General features: G+C 41.8%; 1 protein-coding gene across 1 annotated transcript; it reads right to left on the bottom strand.

The window, feature by feature from the left end:
- Positions 1-11,318: 11,318 nt before the first annotated feature.
- RTP3 (receptor transporter protein 3) lies at positions 11,319-17,518 on the bottom strand. Its single transcript, XM_007951780.1, has 3 exons — positions 17,364-17,518; positions 11,629-11,966; positions 11,319-11,380 (listed from the first exon to the last, which is right to left on the bottom strand). Exons 1-3 carry the CDS (start codon positions 17,516-17,518, stop codon positions 11,319-11,321), a joined length of 555 nt encoding a protein of 184 aa, XP_007949971.1.
- Positions 17,519-20,411: the final 2,893 nt, after the last annotated feature.

The raw sequence follows: 20,411 nt of genomic DNA, 5'->3' as shown, positions 1-20,411 counted from the left end.
GTGCAAAAACTTTGTCTTGGTGTTACAAATAAATAAACAGAAAAAAAAATCATAGTATTGATATGTAATTCTTTTGTGTTACATAATATCCCCAAACAATAATATTGTTTGAATATGATGCTTAGTGATACTATTTCTATAATTATTCATATAAATTTAAAGATGCAGAAAAATTCTAAAGTAGGATATGTATCTTAGTGGAAATATGCTATAGAATTAAAAATTATAATTATAAATTTTACATCATGCATATGGACTGATACATAATTTGAAAAAGTCACAATAGACTATATATGAACATTACTACAATATAAATGACAGAATAAAATATATTTTTTAGAAGAAAAATAATGTTCTGATTCTAAAAGCTTATCTCTGTGACCATTTTTCATAAGTAGGAATTAAGTGAAGTCATTGAGTAGTGCATTTTAATTAATAGCAAGATCACAAGTTTCTTGATTCCAGTTTTAATTTTATTTCCTCCAGGTCTGTGCACCTTTCCCATCCACCTGTTCCTTTGTTTTAATTGTAATGCATCTTAGAAATAATAAGCCATAAAATAATAATTGGTAACATTCTCACTTCCATAGTCATCTCAGTCAGAGTTGTGGAAGGATCCAACTTCTTTCTACAGAAAGAGACAGAGAGGTCCTTAGAATTCTAGTGACTGGATGCGATGGGAGATGGACCACTCTAGTTTCTGTACTAACTCCTTAGCTCTCACTCTGGCTTAGAGGTGTCCTTCTTCTGAGGACTTGGCTAGTTATTTGCCTATTCTGATAATTCACTTAAAACAGACAATCATATAATGTTTGGGTTTTTCTTTCTTTCTTCTTCTTCTTCTTCTTTTTTTTTTTAAATAAAAGCTTTAAAAGGAAAACCTTGGGGAAAGAGATAATTGAGGTCTTCCTAATCTTGTACATGAGATTTCAGTAACTGATGGATAATAACAAACCCAAACCAAACTCACTGCCGTTGAGTCAATTCTGACCAATAGCAACCTCCATTGGGTTTCCAAGACTGTAAATCTTTGTGGAAGGAGACTGCTTCATCTTTCTTCTGTGGAACAGTTTGTGGGTTTGAACCACTGACCTTTTGGTTAATGTTGTTGTTGTTGTTGTTATGTGCTGTTGAGTCAGCCCTGACTCATAGCGACCCTTCCATGGGTTTCCTAGGCAGTATCAGTATAGAGGTGGATTGCCCAACCTTCCTTCCGAGGAGTGGCTGGTGGGTTAATCTCCTCTACCTCCCCTCAAAAAATACCAAACTCACTGCTGTCAAGTCAAATCCAACTCAGTGACTCCACCTTGGGTTTCTGATGTAGTATCTCTATGGAAGTAGATTGCCAAATGCCTTATTCAAGCTGTAGACATATCACAACCACACTACAAAGAAAAGACCAAAGTATCACTTATCAAGGCACAGATGAAAGAAAAGAAGTTGAATAGAGGGACCATTTGGGGTACTTTCCAAACATGGATTCAGGGTTAAGGTAAGATGATTGCAAATGGCAAGTTCTGAAAGTTGGGTTACTCTTTTTCCTTGTCTGTCCACTTCTATTCTTTCCTGTCACAATTCATCTGCTATTTCTGAGTGGAAAGGACATTTGACATGTACTTATTTGATTTCATTATATCAGATTTAAAATCTGATCTTTAAAACTTGAAGTGGTGCCAAACTGCACTATTAATTATTTTTGTTGTTTGGTGCCACGTGGTGGTTAAGTTTGTGTGTCAACTTGGCTGGGCTTGGTTGAGTGGCTAGGCAGCTGGATGTAGTTATTCCCCGTGGTGAGACTGGTAATTAACTCCATGGTGGAATCTATTGGAGCAGCTGAGTAGCTGCTTTTGGTATGTGGTCTGCTTCCCATATATAAGAAACAGCTTTGGGAATGGTCTCTAGCTTATGGCACCCTTGAACCCTGCATATAGCTGTGTCATTGTTGGGAAGCCTGCCATGCTCTGCCGACCTTGGGACTTTCAATGAATTTGAATTAATGGTCTGCCATGTGGTTTGGTAACATCGGGACTGTGTCTTTTTACTTACCAACCTTGGGCTTGTCAACCTCAGCAGGCAGCAGCTGTCTGAGTGAAGAAAAGCCTCCAGCTTCAGTGGGCTGGGAGTAGGAGGCAGAGCTGAAGTCAAGGTTGAGGGGCTTTCGCCCAGTCCCTAGAACCTGGCACTTTGAACTCATACTTAAAGCCTCCAAACTGTGAGAGAATAAACTCCCATTTGTTCAAGCCATCCCATTTGTGGTATATTTTTGTCAGAGCGGCACTAGGTAACTAGAACATGCTGCTATGTTGGTTCTGGCTTGTAGTGACCCTGTGTACAACAGAATGAAACGCTGCCTGGTCCTGTGCCATCCTCACAATCATTGCTATGCTTGAGCCCATTGTTGCAGCCACTGTGTCCATCCATCTCATTGAGGGTCTTCCCCTATCTTGCTGATGCTCTACTTTACCAAGCAGGATGTCCTTTTCCTGGGACTGGTCTTTCCTGATAATGTGACCAAAGTACAAGAAATGAAGTCAGGCCATTCTTGCTTCTAAGGAGCATTCTGGCTGTACTTCTTCCAAGGCAGATTTGTTTGTTTTTCAGTCATTCTGTGGTATAGTCGATATTATTATGCAACTCAAATATGTCCCTTTAGTATATCTTGCTATATCTGCAGAATGAGAAATTTAGATCATTGAGTCATTTTATTGCAGTGTAATATACATTTCAGATGAAGAAAATTAATAGCTGGTATTGGACCTTAACACCACCCCTAATTCAGAGAAAAAGTTGTGAGAAGGAGAAAGCAATAACTTTAGAAATACCTCAAGGAAGCCTAGTTAGTAATCGGCAAAATGGTTTCCCCAGAGGACAATAAGGAAAAGAAAACACCCCATCACTTTTCATTGCTTAATGCTGCTCATAATGGAATTCATCTTAAGCTATGGGTTAAATGTTATGTAATCAGCGTTTACTCCCAAATCTTCTACGTACAAGGAAAGAAATTGGCTGAACACTGGAACCAAATAAGAAAGGTACAGAATTTAAAAGATGAACTTGCCTTGATTGTGAAGTTTGCTAGGGAGACCAAGTAGACACAAGGCTGAGCTAGTATCAGCAGAGTTATGGTCTTGATGGAAGGATGAACCAATCTTGGGTTAGAACTCTGGTTGGCCCTCTGTTCTTCCTCTGGGGTGAGCTATTACAAACCAAAACAAAACCAAACTCACTGCCATTGAGTTGGTCCCAACTCATAGTGACCCCTCCTTGGGTTTCTGAGGCGGATCTCTATGGAAGTAGATTGCTCAGTCTTTCTTCCGTGGAGTGGCTGGTGGGTTTGAACCACCAACCTTCTGGCTAGAAGTCAAATGCCTTAGACACTATGCCACCAGAGCTCCCATGAGCTGTTACACTCCTATCTAATTTCCATTGTGACTGGTTGACCTCAGATAGGTTGTGCAACCCAGGATCCAGAAATCAATCTGCCCAAAATAAGACCTGGCACTCCTATTTACAGAATGCTTATCTATCTCTCTATCTCTTTCTGTTTATATCTCTCTGTTCACATAAGTTTTTGAACTTCTGAAGGGGCTGGTAAGTTCGGATAATCTTTTCTCTACACTAGTGTATCAGAGCAGACCTCACTGCATTTGCCTACTACTCTGTTGGCTTGGCTGCTGAAAAATGTTTTCAGATTATAATTTTTTTCTTTTATAAACAGAATTCCATGAAACCTGGAAAATAAGAGATATTTATAGTTAATAAAGAAATAAGATGTTTGCATTCTTGTCCTCAAAGAAAACATCACTTGTTAGATGTTATTCAGTGTAATACATGCCCACTCCTGGTTATCTATTACTAATCTATTGTTGTTGTTATGTGCCATCGAGTCAGACTGACTCATAGCGACCCCTCCTTGGGTTTCTGAGGTGGTATCACTATAGAAGTAGATTGCCCAACCTTCCTTCTGAGGAGTGGCTGGTGGGTTTGAACCACCAGCTTTCTGGCTAGCAATCAAATGCTTTAGGCACTACACTACCAGAGCTCCTAATCTATTGTTGTTATGTGCCGTGGAGTCGGACCTGACTCACAGTGACCCCTCCTTGGGTTTCTGAGGCAGTATCACTATGGGAAGTAGATTGCCCATCTTCCTTCCGAGGAGTGGCTGGTAGGTTTGAACCGCCAGCCTTCTGGTTAGCAGTCAAGTGCCTTAGGCACTATGCTACCAGAGCTCCCTAATCTATTAGGGTCCCTGAATTAACATACTTGGCTGCTGACTGAAAGGTTGGAGGTTCGAGTCCACCCAGAGGCACCCCAGAAGAAAGACCTGGTGATCTACTTCCAAAAATCAGCCATTGAAAACATTATGGAGCATAGTTCCACTTGACACACATGGGGTCGCCATGAGTCACCGTCAACTCAATGGCAACTGGTGTGTGTGTGGTGTATCAGAAATACACATTGTCTGCCTTGGTTATCCACAGCATGTAGGAGAAGGGAAGACACGGATAAAGGAAATTCATAGCCCTCAGCTAAGTCCTGCCAGGGAGCTCTGGTAGCATAGTGCCTAAGGCACTTGACTGCTAACCAGAAGGCTGGCTGTTCAAACCCACCAGCCACTCTTCGGAAGGAAGATGGGGCAATCTACTTCCCTAGTGATACTGCCTCAGAAACCCAAGGAGGGGTCGCTATGAGTCGGTTCGACTCAATGGCACATAACAACAAGTCCTGCCAGACCTCACTGGAGATCAGAAGAAGGTAGGTGGAGACCCTCGCTTACCTACACTTTGATTTTCTACACTGCTTCTTGCTTGTCCAGATTCACCGATGGGAAATGACCGAGCCCCGGAAGACTTTGTATGCCTGGCTCTGGTGTACATTCCTCTCTGATACCACCCTGGGTTTAGGTTGTGATGAACATTGTATTCCCACCCCCCACCTCCCTAAACGAGGTTTCATGTAGTTGTTTCTTTAAATTCTGCTGATACTTCATAGACCAAAGCAAAAAAGATACATCACAAAAATTAGAAGTGGAGGTTTCAAAAGATCATTTGTTGTTGTTGTTATGTGCCATCCAGTCGGACCCGACTCATGGCAACCCCTCCTTGGGTGTCCGAGGCAGTATCACTACCAAAGGAGCTCTGGTAGCTTAGTGGCTAAAGCACTTGACTGCTAACCAGAAGGCTGGCGGTTCAAATCCACCAGCCACTCCTCAGAAGGAAGGTTGGGCAATCCTACTTCCGTAGTGATACTGCCTCGGAAACCCAAGGAGGGGTCGTTATGAGTCGGGGCCGACTCGACGGCAAATAACAACAAATCACTACCAAAGTAGATTGCCCAATCTTCCTTCCGAGGAGAAAGATCATTTATTCTTTTCATTTTCATTGGTTCCACTCTCTTGCCAGTGTCACTGTGTTCCTGAAAATACGGCTGGTGGATGGAAAGTCCTTTCTGAGTTGGGAGTCAGCCTTTCTCTAGATTTATGTGCTATAGAGCCAAAAACATATACATGCACATTAGAAGAGAAGGCAGCATTCATAAAGATTTGTTCATTTAAGGTCTACACAGAACTTCCCAAGGGTCTTGACAAATAATGCTCTCTGCAATAGTAAGCTTGGTGTTTTTGGAGTCAGTGTGATTAAACCTCTTCATAAAGCTTATTATTTCCAGGGACATATGTTTTAATGGTGAAAAATAAGAAGGACTTTCTACTTTTACAAATCCTTAAATAATTGAACAGGGCAAATACCTCTTTTCAAACTGCTTTCTGCATGATGCTAAGGACAATATTTATCCTGCAAAGGGCAATACTAAACTCAAAACCAAACTCACTGCCATCAAGTTGATTCCAACTCATAGTGACCCCTATTGGGTTTCCAAGGAGGTAAGCCTTCATGGAAGTAGATCTCCCCATCTTCCTTCCATGGAGTAGCTGGTGGGTTTGAACCACCAATCTTCTGGTTAGCCATCAAATGCCTTAGGCACTATGCCACCAGAGTTCCTTAAGGGTAATATTAGCCTCATGGAATAAGCTGGAAGGATTTCTGAGCCTTTAGGATGTCCTACCCTGGGACTTCTTAGTTATTGGTTCAGTGAGTAAAGGGAATGTGTATATGTTTACTGAAGCATATATTCTGTTGGTTCAGAATGACTTACATTTTCACCCAAAGATTTCATTTTCTAGTTGATTGAGCCAAGCTTTTGTATTTTATAATTTTTATTGAAGGTAATTCTTCCTTTTTGTTAAAAATGTGACTTTAGTTTTGATACAGTTTTTTTATTTTCTTTCTCTTTGTGGCATCTCTATCCGGGAATCCCATGACATCTGAAGCAAGCATATTACAGATGAGTTACTTTCTTCCTCCATTTTCCAAAGGCCACATTAACAATATTTTCTAGGTTTTCCAAATAGGCAATTCTCTATAATTTTCTTTCTTTCTTTCTTTCTTTTTTTTTTAAATTACCTGGTTGTGAATATTGTGCAAAATCTTACTTATTTCTCCTTTCTTTAAAATATTGGATTCTAGTGTCCCGCTTGCTTTCATAATCACAATCCTAACACATTCCTGGTTCCCAGGTTTGTAATTTTCCTACTTTCTGCTGTCCCAGTTTCTCCTACCTTAAATCTGTCTTACTCTTCAGTAGCAAGAGTAGTCATCAAAGTAAGTTTTGATCGTGTAATAGCCTTTCTTAGAATTTTGAAGGACATTCCAATGCTTTTTAAAAATACTTTCTTCACTATCGTCTTCAGGGCACTCACAGTGTACCATTCATTCCCTCGTCATCCTAAATACCTAAGTTTTCTACCATTTTCTAGTATATTTTCCTTATTACATGAATAAGGAAGACTCAAGGAGAATTGATGCTTTTGAATGATGGTATTGGCAAAGAATATTGAATATACTATGGACTACCAGAAAAATGTACAAATCTACCTCAGAAGGAAGGTTGGGCAATCTACTTCTGTAGTGAAACCACCTCGGAAACCCACGGAGGGGTTGTTATGAGTCAGGTCTGACTCGATGACACATAACAACAATAACATCTTGGAAGAAGTACAGCCCAAATGCTCCTTAGAAATGAGGATGACGAGACTTCATCTCACATACTTTGGACATGTTATTAGGAAGGATCTGCCCCTGGAGGATCTGTCCCTGGAGAAGGACATTATGCTTGGTAAAGCAGTAGGTCAGTGAGAAAGAAGAAGATCCTCAATGAGATGGATTGACACAGTGGCTGTATGGTAATTAAGTTGTGTGTCAATTTGGCTGGGCCTGGTTTTGAGTGGCTGTGCAGCTGGATGTAGTTATTCCCCTGATGAAACTGGTAATCCCCTCCAAGGGAATGCCCTGGGGCAGCTGAGTAGCTGCCTTAGGTATGTGGTCTGCTTGAAGTATATAAAAAGAAGTATTGAGAAAGGTCTCTGTAGCTTTTTTTGGCATGCTTGGACCCTGTATGTACCCGAGTCTTCATTCAGCAGCCTGCCACATTTCCTGCCGATCTTGGGACTGTCTCTGGACTTGAACAAGTGGCCTGTCATGTTGTTTGGTAATCTTGGGACTGTGCCATCTTATTTGTTGACCTTGGGTTTGTCAGCCTCAGCAGCCAGCAGCTGCCTGAGTTAAGAGAAGCCTCCAGCTCCAGTGGGCCGGAAGCAAGAGGAAGAGTTGAAGTCTAAGGTCAAGGGGCTTTTACCCAGTCCCTAGAGCTGACACTTTGAAATCAGACTTCTAACCCTCTAAACTGTAAGAGAATAAATCCCTGTTTGTTAAAGCCACCCATTTGTGGTATTTTCTGTTGGAGTAGCACTAGAGAACCAAAGCAGGCTGTAATGATGGGCTTAAATGTAGCAAGGATTATGAAGATGGCGCAGGACCAGGAAGTGTTTTTTCTGTTGTACACAGGGTCACTGTGAGTGAGAACCAACTCTATGGCACTTAATAACCACAAGATGCCCCAAATCATTCCATTCATCTCTGTCTCTGTCTTTAATTACAATGGGGTCTTCTTCTAGGACAGAAAATGCCTGTTAATACATCTTCCTGTATTTGCCATCTCCCTGGTGAGTATGCACACACACCCATATCACACACACTCTTTGTCCATTCTCTTCTGAAACCTGGTCAGCAGGAACTCAGGAAACCAGAAGTGCAAGGTCACTTTCCTTTTGCTACTGCACTGCATAATCTTGGGAAAAATCCCTCCCCTTTGGATGAACCTCACTTTCTCCACCTTTTAAAAATGAAGTTGGAGAAAACAGTTGGAGGCTGATTCCACCTAAAATATATTTGCATATAATTTATTTAATTTTCGTTGTTGTTGAGAATATGCACAGCAGAACATATACCATTTCAACAATTTTTATATGTGCAATTCAGTGACCTTGATTACAGTCTTTGAGCTGTGCAACCTTTCTCACCCTCCTTTTCTGAGTTGTTCCTCCCTCATTAACGTAAACTCACTGCCCCTAAAAGTTCTTATCTAATCTTTCTAGTTGTTGTCGTCAATTTGATCCCATAGAGAGAGATCTTAAAAGAGCAGCACAATGCTCAAGGCAGACATACTGTTTGGTTTTGAGGAGCTGTCGGGGGATATTTTTGATTTAAGGTTTAAAGTTGCTTCTATCAAGTAGGTTTTGATTTGTCTTCTGCTAAAAACCCCATTGTATATTAACGACCCAGTCTCTCTTCCTACTAATGATTGCTCACCTTCCAGCTGTTTATAGGCCATTGGAGCATGCTTGCTCTGGTGATGTAGTGGGTAGGGCATTTGCCTGCTAACCAGAAGGTTGGGGGTTCAAACCTACCAGCTACCCCATGGGAGGAAGATGAGGCAATCTACTTCCATAAAGATTTATAGCCTAGGAAACCCAATGGGGTCACTTTGGGTCAGAAATGACTCAATGGAAGAGGGTTTGGTTTTTTTGGTTTTTCTTCTCTTAATATTAACAGGTATGTATATAGATTCTGTCTTGTTCCACTATTAGAGTTTATGTTCCTGGAACTTGCTTAATACAGATATACACAGATGGTGCTCAGGAAATGTGAGGTACCTAAGGCTTGAGAACTACACAGAATATAACCACAGTAACCATTGAGTGGATTCCCCACTTGTGTCTCCATCAGCTCACGGCAACCCCATGTGTATCAGAGTAGAGCTGTGCCCCACAGGGTTTTCGGTGGCTGACTGTTTGTAAGTAGGTCATCAGGACTTTCTTGAGGAATGTCTGGATAGACTCAAACCTTCAACCTTTCAATTAGCAACCAAGTTCATTAACCACTTGTACCACCCAGGACGCCCCAGATGGAATGTGGTAGATGCTAACAGAAGAACAACCAACAGTACAGGAAGGACATTTTCACCAGAATAATGAAAGCAAACATCACAGAGTCATTGGCACTTACAGGCACCTGAAAGATAGATATAATGTCATGAATGGCTAAGAAGGAGCAGAGGGAAGGTGAGAGTAAAAGTCTAGTAGGGGAAGAGCAAAACAGTTTCAAAATCCATCCAAAGACTTCCACACTTGTTCCTTTAGAAAAGGGGTCCCCCAGTGTGTTTGACTGTACAACTCCATTAATAAAAAAAATTGAATATGCGCTCCAAAAGTGTATATATACTTATTCATGCATTATATAACTCTACAATTCTACTAATATATTAAGGTGTACTTATAAAACAGGAGCTCTGGTAGCATAGTGTCTAAGGCACTTGACTGCTAACTAGAAGGCTGGCAGTTCAAACTCACCAGCCACTCTTCAGAAGGAAGGTTGGGCAATCTACTTCTGTAGTGATATTGCCTCGGAAACCCAAGGAGGGGTCGCTATGAGTTGGGTCTGACTCGATGGCACATAACAACAATACTTATAAAACACACTATAGTAAATTAGTGCCTAAGGCACTTGACTGCTGACCAGAAGGCTGGTGGTTCAAACCCACCAGCCACTCCTCGGAAGGAAGGTTGGGCAATCCTACTTCCGTAGTGATACTAACTCGGAAACCCAAGGAGGGGTCGCTATGAGTCGGGGCCGACTCGATGGCAAACAGCAACCACAACACCATAGTAAATTTTAAAGAAATAATAATAATAATAAAACACACACACACACACACACACACTATTAAATAGAATTTAAAAGAGATTTCCCCTATGTCAGCCGGTGGTCCTGCCTCAACCCTCAACTGCTGTCTCCTGTTGTGGTGACCACTGATTTGAAACCCACGTTCCAAAAGCCTGATGCTTTTGATGGCAAATGCCTCCACAGACTGATGTCACAGGGTCTGTGCAAAATTTCCTGCTAAGAGGGTCCACCGGTTTCATAAACATTTAAGACTCAGTTCTCTAGAGAATGAATGAATGACGGCACATAACCAGTAGTGCTTTTTTTTTTTTTTTTTTAATAAATTGAGGTGAAATTCACAAAATAAAAAATTTATAACCATTTTACAGTGAACAATTTAGTGGCATTTAGTACATTTACATTGTTGTGCAACCACCACCTCTATTTTCAAAATACATCTTCCCATGCGGAAACCCCATACAGATTAAGCAGTTGCTCTCCTTTCTACGGTCCCTGGCAACCACCAATCTATATTCTATTTCTATGCATTTACCTCTTCTGGATATTTTATATGTAGGCATACCTAGGAGATATTGTGGTTTTAGTTCCAGACTACTGCAATAAAGGGAATATCACAATAAAGCAAGTCACACGAAATGCTTGGATTCCCAGTGCATATAAAAATTATGTTTATGCCAGACTACAGTCTATGAGTTATGAAAAAGTTTGAAATATTTTGGGAATTATCAAAGTGTGACACAAAGAAATGAAGTGAGCACATGCTGTTGGACAAATGGCGCCAATAGACTTGCTTAAGTGAGGTTATCACAAACCTACAATTTGTAAAAAAAGCAATATTGGCAAAGTGCAATAAAGCGAAGTGCAATACAACGAGTTAAGCCTGTGATTGCAAACATAATGCTTGACCCTTTGTGTCTCGCTTCTTTCCCTTAGCTTACTGTTTCTGAGATTCATACCGTGGTTATTATAACAGTCACCACCACAGCAATGAAAATGAGACAACAACAGCAACAGCTTAAAAAATTCCCATGTGTGGAATTCAGGGATGGGAAGGAATGAGAAACCTCACTTGAGGGGGAGAAATGGACTCTCGTCTCCAGCGGGTAACTGGTGTTTGCTCTTGGGCTGTAAGAAGTGGGAAGACTCATAGCCTCTGGGGGCTTAGTTAACCAGGATGAACTGGGTAATGCTTTTCCCCCCTTTCCAGCTTTCCCTGCTACTGCATCCCTTGAGGTGCTTCTATTTGCAGGAGAAGGCATTGGAGCGGTGATCTTGTGGGCAGGTGAACTTATTGGTGGCACCTGTTGGATTGGAAATCTTGGAGCAGTTAATGATCTTGAGATGTTGCTGGCCTTGGGAGCACTGACAGCTTTGGAAGGATTAGGGACTTTGGGGCAATCTGTTGGTTGAAGGGGCTTGTCAATTTTAGGGGGTGGATGTGAGGAAGAGAGGTCAATGGTTGTAGCAATGACGTTAGGCCCCTTGGCATCCTTAGTGGGGACAGGCAGTGGTGGAGGCACTGTTGACTGCAGGCCTAGGTCTAACCTACCCTGAGCACAAAAACCCTGCAGACATGCCTCACAGTTGTCACTGTCGTGTGGCCCTTCAAGAGAGATGTTCTTGATTGTAGGAATTGTTTCAATTGACTTAAATTCTTCTCTGTAGCATTTCTTCAGAATTCGGAGCACCAGGTTGTACAAGATCCTTGAGATGTTCTCTTGTGTGAACTCTGGAGTCTCAAAAGGAGGCTGGCAGCACTTCTTACACCTCTGGGCAAAGACCCTCATCTTCACCTGGCCTCTGGACTTCCTTTTGCTCCAATTCATGTGGAAGAGGACCTGAACTTGGGCTGAGGCCCAGCTGCGGGAGCAAGAGGAGCACTGAAACCTGTGGAGGCAGAAAACAAGACCCTCAACTGGGCTCAGTATGGCCAGAAGTTCGGGCTACTGCTTGAGGGAGGAGGCTGCTACAACAACATTGAGACATCACTTGATTGGGGTCATGGGTTAGTAGTGGAAGAAATTACTGTCTCCAAAAGGAGCTCTGGTGGTGCAGTGTCTAAGACATTTGACTACTAACCAGAAGGTTGGTGGTTCAAATCCACCAGCCACTTCGCAGAAAGAAGATGGAGCAATCTACTTCCGTAAAGATTTACTGCCTTGGAAACCCAGTGGGAGTTGCTATGAGTCAGACTTGACCAGACTTGACTCAATGGCCAGGAGTTTTTTTTTTTTGTTTGTTTTTATTCATGTCTCCATTCTGCCACTGTCAATGAATCTCACTGGTTTAGAAGTAATGTAATGATGTAAGGTGGCAAATGTGTAATGAAACCCCATGATGTGATCTGATGTGATAAACCAATTGGATGTTAGAGGATTAAGATTAAGGGTGGCTTGCAACACCCTTAGTCCCATCACAGCTCTGATCCAACATAAGGGGAGCTTCCTTGGGGTGTGGCCTGCAACACCTTTTATCTTAGAAGAGCTAAAAGAAGAGAGAAGGGAGGAAAGAGGGGAACCTACTACCACCAAGAAAGAGGAGCCAGGAGTGGAGTGCATCCTTTGTTCTAGGAACAAGAAATGTAGAAAGAGAAAGTCTTCCCCTAGAGCTGGTATGCTGAACTTGGATTTCTAGCCTCCTGATCTGACTTGTCGGCAGTGAGTTTTGTTTTGTTTTTGTTTTAAACTATAAGAGAATAAATTTCTCTTTGTTAAATCCATCCACTTGTGGAATTTCTGTTGTAGCAGCCCTAGAAAATTAAGACAGCCACCAACATACTATGTGACCCATGGGTGTCTATCATGAAATAGCAAGTTACAACCTGTCAGGATCCTGAACATCTCCTAAATTGAACAAGGCCTTTGGGTCTGGAATCAGCAAGTCCAGAGACACATGGGTGTGTAAGAGGCAGAGACAGCACTAGAACTCTTGTCTCCTTACCCCAAACCAAGGGCGCTTCACATTCAGATTTAAATGAGTCAAGCAAATGGTGCAAATGCAATGTCAGCCATTAAACCAGCTTACTTGATCCCTGACCTGAAATGCATAAAAAGGATGCAAGTTAGGTGTAGTCACAGACCCGTAGATCAAGGAGAATGTTAAAAGGTCAAGGACCTGGTTGCTCAGGGCTCCCTGATCTTCCAGTATTACAGGGAGATCACAGCTCTCTCTCCTTTTGTTCCCCTCCAACTCAGCCCCTTTGCTCAAGGTTGCCTGGGAATCTTCTCATTCTGAGTGCCCTTGGCCTCAGACAGGGTACAAGAGAATGTCACCTCCATTCAGCAGGGAGGAGAGCAATGTTCTGAGCTAAGACATTTGAACAAATATCTGTAAGGACAGTGGAGAGAGGGGAAGAAGGCAGGAGTGTACATGGCTGCATCCAGAATAGGAATTACGGAGGAGACAGGCATCTGCATTATGAGAGAAAATTTACTGCTGACCAAATAATCCATGCACTCTCTCTCTCTCATGTCCCAGCTCTTTGCAGTTAGGTTGGGGCCATGTGATGTGGGATGTGGGCAGAAGTGACATATGATACTTTCAGATCTGGCCGTAAAAATCCTTGTAAGACCCTCCAATTATCTCTACCTCAATGTCCTTGGAAGCCATATGTTAGGTTGTTGTTGTTAGCTGCAGTCAAGTCAGCTCCGACTCAGAGTGACCCTACGTAAAATAGAACAAAACACTGCCCAATCCTGTGCCATCCTCACAATCCTTGAGCCCATCATTGTAGTCACTGTGTCAATCCATCTTGTTGAGGATCTTCCCCTTTTTCACTGACCCTCTATTTTATCAAGTACGATATCCTTCTCCAGGGACTGGTCCCTTTTGATAACATGACCAACGTATGAGAGATGAAGTCTGGCCATTCTTACTTCTAAGGAGCATTCCAGCTTCACTTTTTCCATGACGATTTGTTTGTTCTTCTGATAGTCCATGGTATATTCAGTGCAATTCAAGGGCATCAGTTCTTCAGTTTTCCTTATTCATTGTCCAGCTTTCACGTGTATATGAGGCTATTGAAAATGCCGTGGCTTGGGTCAGGAGCATCTTAGGATTCAAACTCATATCTTTGCTCCTTTAACACTCCAAAGAGGTCTTTTGCAGCACATTTATCCAATGCAATACATCACTTCATTTCTTGACTGTTGCTTTCAAAGGCATTGATTGTGGATCCAAGTAAAAAGAAATTCTTGACAACTTCAATCTTTTCTCCATTTATCATGATGTTGCTTCTTAGTCCAGTTGTGAGGATTTTCGTTTCTTTATGTTGAGGTGTAATCTGTACTGAAGTCTTTGGCCTTCATCAGTAAGTGCTTCAGGTCATGTTCACTTTCAGCAAGCAAGGTCGTGTCATCTGCATATATGCAGATTATTAGTAAGTCTTCCTCCAATCCTAATGCCATGTTCTTCCTCATATAGTCCAGCTTCTCGGGTTGTTTGTTCAGCATACAATTTGAGTAAGTATGGTGAAAGGATACAACCCTTGCCTGATTTTAAAGTATCCAGTATCCCTTTGTTCTTTTCGAATGACTGCCTCTTGGTCTATGTACAGGTTCCTCATGAGCACAATAAGTGTTCTGGAATTCTCATTTTTTGCAATATTATCCATAATTTGTTATGATCCACACAGTCGAATGCCTTTGCATAGTCAATACAACAAAGGTAAACATCCTTCTGCTGTCAGTCAAGATCCATCTGACATCAATAATGCTATCTCTCCTGCCACATCCTCTTCTTAATCAAGCTTGAATTTCTGGCAGTTTCCTGTGTATGTACTGCTGCAACCGTTTTTCAATTATTTTCAGTAAAGTTTTATTTGTATGTGATATTAATGATGTTATTTGATAATTGTCTCATTCTATTGGATCACTTTTCTTTGGAATGGGCACAAATATGGATCTCTTCCCGTCAGTTCACCAGGTAGCTGTCTTTCAAATTTCTTGACATAAATGAGTAAGGGCTTCCAGCATTCCATCTCTTTGTTGAAACATCTCAGTGAGTATTTCCTCAATTCCTGGAGCCTTGTTTTTCAGCAATTCCTTCAGTGTAGCTTGGACTTCTTCTTTCAATACCATTGATTCTTGATCATATGCTACCTCCTGAAATGGTTGAATATTGACCAATTCTTTTTGGTACATGGACTTTGTGCATTCCTTCCACCTGCTTTTGATGTTTTCTGTATTGGTCAATATTTGCCCACAGAATCCTTCAATATTGCAAATTGAGGTGGAATTTTTTCTTCACTTCTTTCAGCTTGAGAAATGCCAAGCATGTTCTTTCTTTTTGATTTTCTAATTCTAGGAGCTCTGGTAGCATAGTGGCTAAAGCACTTGACTGCTAACCAGAAGGCTGGCAGTTCAAACCCACCAGCCACTCCTCGGAAGGAAGGTTGGGCAATCCTACTTCCATAGTGATACTGCCTCGGAAACCCAAGGAGGGGTCGCTATGAGTCGGGGCCGACTCGACGGCACATAACAACAACAACAACAACAACACATTTCATTATACATTACTTTGTCTTCTTGGGCTACCCTTTGAAATCTTCTTTTCAGCTCTTTTACTTCATCATTTCTTCTATTTGCTTCAGCTATTCTTCACTTAAGAGCAATATTCAGAGTTTCTTCTTACATACATTTTGGTCTTTTCTTACTTTCCTGTTTTTGTTTAATGACATTTTGCTTTCCTCATGTATGATATCCTCTCACAACTCATCTGGTCTTCAGTAAGTGGTGTTCCAGGACCTCAAATCTATTCTTGAAATGGTCTCTAAATTCAAGTGGGATATAATCAAGGTCGTATTTTAGCTCTTGTGGACTTGTTTTAAGTTTCTGCAGCTTCAAGTTAAATTTGTATATGAGCAGTTGATGGTCTGCTCCACAGTCAGCCCCTGACCTTGTTCTGACAAGTAATATTGAGCTTCTCCACAATATCTTTCCACAGATATAGTTGATTTGATTCCTATGTATTTTATCTGGCAAGATGTTAAGTTAAATCACCGATCTTCCTCTGTTTGTTACTGCAGTCTAGCTTAGCCTTGCCCAGCTTAATGTGAGCATGGTATGTTCTATTTATGTAGATCTCTTATAGTTTCTTGAAGCAGTGTTTTGGAGTTTTCTTTGTATAGGTCTTTTGGGTTCCTGGAAAGTCTGGGATGGTGAATCAGAGGGGGCTGGGGAGAAGGAGTTAGGCAATGCTATTTCACTCCTACATCTTGAGTCTAGCAACCCCCTTGCTCTCCTACCTGTCCCTGGAGGGGGTGGCCTCCTCAGAATGGGGGCCTCTCCCTTGTGGGCTCCATGATGAGCCTGTGGGTCTTCTAGGACTGGAAGAATTGCCATGAGCCTTGCCCACTCGGCACTTAGGGGGTTGAGTGAAATACCTACCACTCCCCTCCTTCTCTTTTCCTACCTGCTCTCTGTCCCCATCTCACAGCCCAATTTCTTTGTATCTAGAGCTTAGGCCTGCTAGTGTTTTGGGGTTCATTGTAACAGGAAACACAACTTTATTGAAGCTAATACTTCTTGAATGATGGCCACCATACTTACTATAATCTTCAATTTATAAGTAGGGGATGCACTAGGAAAAGTAAGGAGTGTACCAAAACAAACAAACAAACAAAAAAAAAACAGCTGCTATTGAGTTGAGTCCAACTCGTGATGACCCTATGTGTGCCAGAGTAGAACTGTGCTCCATAGGGTTTTCAAGGGCTGATTTTTTTGGACATAGATTGCTAGGTCTTTCTTCTGAGGCACCTCTTGGTGGGTTGGGACAACCAACTTCTTGGTTAGCGCTACAGCACATTAAGGAGCTCTGGTAGCATAGTGCCTAAAGCCCTTGACTGCTAACCAGAAGACTGGCTGTTCAAAGCCACCAGCTACTCCTCAAGGAAGGTTGGGCAATCTACTTCCGTACAGATACTGCCTCAGAAACCTAAGGTGGGGTCACTATGAGTCAGAAATGACTTGACGGCACATAACAACAACAACACAGCACATTAAACATGTATATTAAACAACAGCCAAATCCACTGCCTTTGAGTTGATCATGACTCATAGTGACCCCATAGGACAGTGTAGAACTACCTCACAGGGTTTCCAAGGCTTTAAATCATTATGGAAGCAGACTGCCACATCTTTCATCCATGGAGTTGCTGGTAGGTTCCAACTGCTGATCTTTGGGCTAGCAGCTGAGGGCTTAACCACTCTGCCACAAAACTCCATTAAAGGGTAAAAAATAAGCAAGAATTTCCTGGAATCTATCCCCATTGCATTCCCCACTAACCTGGCAAAGGTCCACTGCTGGTATTGTGTCCACCCTGGCTCCTGGATGTTAGGAAGAAGATCCTTGTCTAGCGTCAGGGTCCAAGTGTGCCATGGTTTCACCTCCTGCATTAATTCCTGGAACACTTGCCTCCACACCTCTATGTTTTCACCCATCTCTGTGCTCTGGTGTGTCTGGGTGGGCCACGGTCTCCCAGGCCCTGACAGGTTCACAGCAGGAGATGAAGTCTCCACTTGAAAGCATGAGAGCTCAAATCTTCTCTCCCTCTATGTACCAGAATCAGCCTGTGGATTAAGTCTTTGTCCCAAGGACAGAGATCAGTTGAATTTGGCTCCAAGTTCAGAGAACAATACTGGGCTCCGAGAGGAAGGAAGACATGGAATGCATGATTTCATCCCCCAGAACATTCCTGGAAAAGAACTCTGACCCAGTCAGGAGGGGTGGGGTTTCACTTCTATCTCTTGTTTGTTTCCCTTCAGCCTGGTGCACAACCTTTTACCTTTGAGCCCCTGTAAATGGTGGTGGGGACTGCAAGTGCCTTTTCTAGTTCTAATATCTGAAAATTCCAATCCACTAGGTTGCTGTACTTATGATGTGAGAGGAGAGACAGAGAGGAAGGACTTGCCCAGAGTGTGAGCTTCACTCGAGATCCTGCCTTCTGTCCTGTGCTTTCCCTTCCTGGCGCAGGCCTTGCCCTCTGTGGCACGGTATTCCACAGACTGTGCTGTCCAAGGATGCAACTGTCAGTGGTGTGGAAATAGACAAACAACACCCAAATAAGGACTAAAAAGAGGTTATTTACTCAGAACTTGTGATAGCAAAGGAATCAGCCACTTTCAGTTTTGTTTGGCTGAGTCTCAAAGGCAGGCAGGGAAGTGGGAGAGCTTTGTAGTGAAAAAAGGGAAGTGTGGGAAGCTAGAGTGGGGTGACTAGAAGTGGGGCATGGTATGTGATTGGTTAATCATCCCACCCATCCCCTGTGGAATTGATTTCAGCTCACAGTGATCCTGTAAGGCATAGTGCCTCACAGTTTCAAAGGCTGTAATTTTTTCTCTTTTTATTTTTATTATGGTGAAAACATACACAACAAGACATTTGCCAACATAACAGCTTCCACATTTATAACTCAGGGACACTGATTACACTTTTCATGTCGTGCCACCATTCTTGCTGTCCTTTTCCAAAATATTCCACCATCTAGTAGCATAAACTCAATGCCTACCCTCCCATCAAAAGCTTCCCCTTTCCCCCCTCCCTCCTACCTCTGATAGCCACTAATAATCTTTGGTATGTATATGAGTATGTGTATGTGTATGTGTATCTATATATCTATATCTATATCTATATCTATGTCTATCTGTATACATTTTTCAACCTATCTAGAAATTTTCCCTCCTCTCCCCTCCCATCCCCTCCCTGGTGACTAACAATGAAAGTTTCCTTCTGTGTATAAACCTTTCCTTGACTTTTTACAATAAAGAACTAATTTTTCCTTCTGTGATTGACTTATTTCACTCAGCATAATGTCCTCCAAGTTCATCCATGTTATATAGTGTTTTGTAGATTCTACATTGTTCTTTAGGGTTCCATACTATTTCATTGTGTGTATGTACCACAGTTTGTTTATTCATTCCTTGGTTGATGGGCATTTAGGTTGATTCCATCCCTTTGTCATTGTGTATAGTGTTGCAATGAACATGAGTGCGCATATATTGATTCATGACCTGCCTCTCATTACTTTAGGATATCTACCTAGTAATGGGATTGCTGGATCAAATGGTATTTTTATTTCCAACTTTTTAAGGAACCGCCATACCAATTTCCACAGTGGTTGTATCATTTTACAGTCCCACCAGCAGTGTGTGAGAGTCCCAATCTCTCCACATCTTCATAAGCACTTGTTATTTTCTGTCTTCTTGAATTTGGCTATTAAGCTGGGATGAGATAGTATCTCATGGTTGTTTTGATTTGCATCTAGTGCCTAAGGCATTTAACTGCTAACCAGAAGGCTGGCGGTTCAAAGCCACCAGCCACTCCTCAGAAGGAAGGTTGGGCAATCTACTTGCGTAGTGATATCACCTCAGAAACCCAAGGAGGGGTTGCAGTGAGTGAGATCTGACTTGATGGCACATAACAACGACAACAATGGCTAATGATTGCAAACATTTCTTCATGTGTTTATTGGCTGCCTGAATATCTTCTGTGGTGAAGTTTCTATTTATGTCTTCTGACCATTTTTTAATTGGATTGTTTGTCTTTTTGTTGTTGAGGTATTGGCGTTTTCTATACATTTTAGAGATAAGTCCTTTGTCCAATATGTCATTGCTGAATATTTTTTCCCAATCTTTAGGTTCTGTTTTTACTCTTTTGGAGAAGTCTTTGGATGCACATAAAAATTTAATTTTGAGAAGGTCCCAATCATCTAGTTTCTCTTCTGCTGTTTGTGCATCTTGGATTATGCTTGACATTCTATTTATGCCATAAATTAGGGCCCCTAAATCTGTCCCTATTTTTTCCTTGATGAACTTTATAGTTATAGGTTTCACATTTAAGCCTTTGATGCATCTGGAGTTAGTTTTTGTGTATGGTGTGAGGTACAGATCTTATTTCAGTTTTCTGCAAATAGATATACAGTTTAGCCAGCATGATTTGTTCAAGATACCGTCTTTTTCCCATTTAATGGATTTCAGCTCTTTGTCAAAGATCAACTGACCATAAGTCAATGGATCTATTTCTGGGTTCTAAATTCTGTTCCACTGGTCTATGTATCTGTTGTTGTACCAATACCAGGCTGTTTTATTTTTATTTATTTATTTATTTATTTTGATTTGGGTGAAGATTTACAGAGCAAATTTACTTTCCATACAGCAGTTCACATATACTTTGTCTCATGCCATTGACCACTGTTTACCACAATGCAACAGCTCCCCTCCCACTTCCTCCCCATAGTTACCTCTTCCCAGTGTCCATCCCTCCATACTCTCCTGTCCCCTGAGCTGTCTCCCTGTGCATAAGCAGCCCTTCCTTCTCCCATGATTGTTCTCTCCA

The sequence above is a fragment of the Orycteropus afer genome, unplaced genomic scaffold, assembly GCF_000298275.1.
Source record: "Orycteropus afer afer isolate SDZICR_OR568_19922 unplaced genomic scaffold, OryAfe1.0 scaffold00311, whole genome shotgun sequence".
Taxonomy (NCBI): domain Eukaryota; kingdom Metazoa; phylum Chordata; class Mammalia; order Tubulidentata; family Orycteropodidae; genus Orycteropus; species Orycteropus afer.
The sequence above is the reverse complement of the archived record's forward strand: the minus strand, read 5'-3'. Positions and strand labels throughout refer to the sequence as shown.

What these genes read in the sequence shown, in the direction of transcription:
- RTP3 (XM_007951780.1), bottom strand. Translation starts at nt 17,518, where the DNA reads ATGGGTGAAAACATAGAGGTGTGGAGGCAAGTGTTCCAGGAATTAATG. An exon ending in CAGCAGTGGACCTTTGCCAG is followed by an intron (nt 11,967 to 17,363) that starts GTTAGTGGGGAA and finishes CTGCCTCCACAG; the next exon opens with GTTTCAGTGCTCCTCTTGCT. An exon ending in GCAGGGTTTTTGTGCTCAGG is followed by an intron (nt 11,381 to 11,628) that starts GTAGGTTAGACC and finishes CCAATCCAACAG; the next exon opens with GTGCCACCAATAAGTTCACC.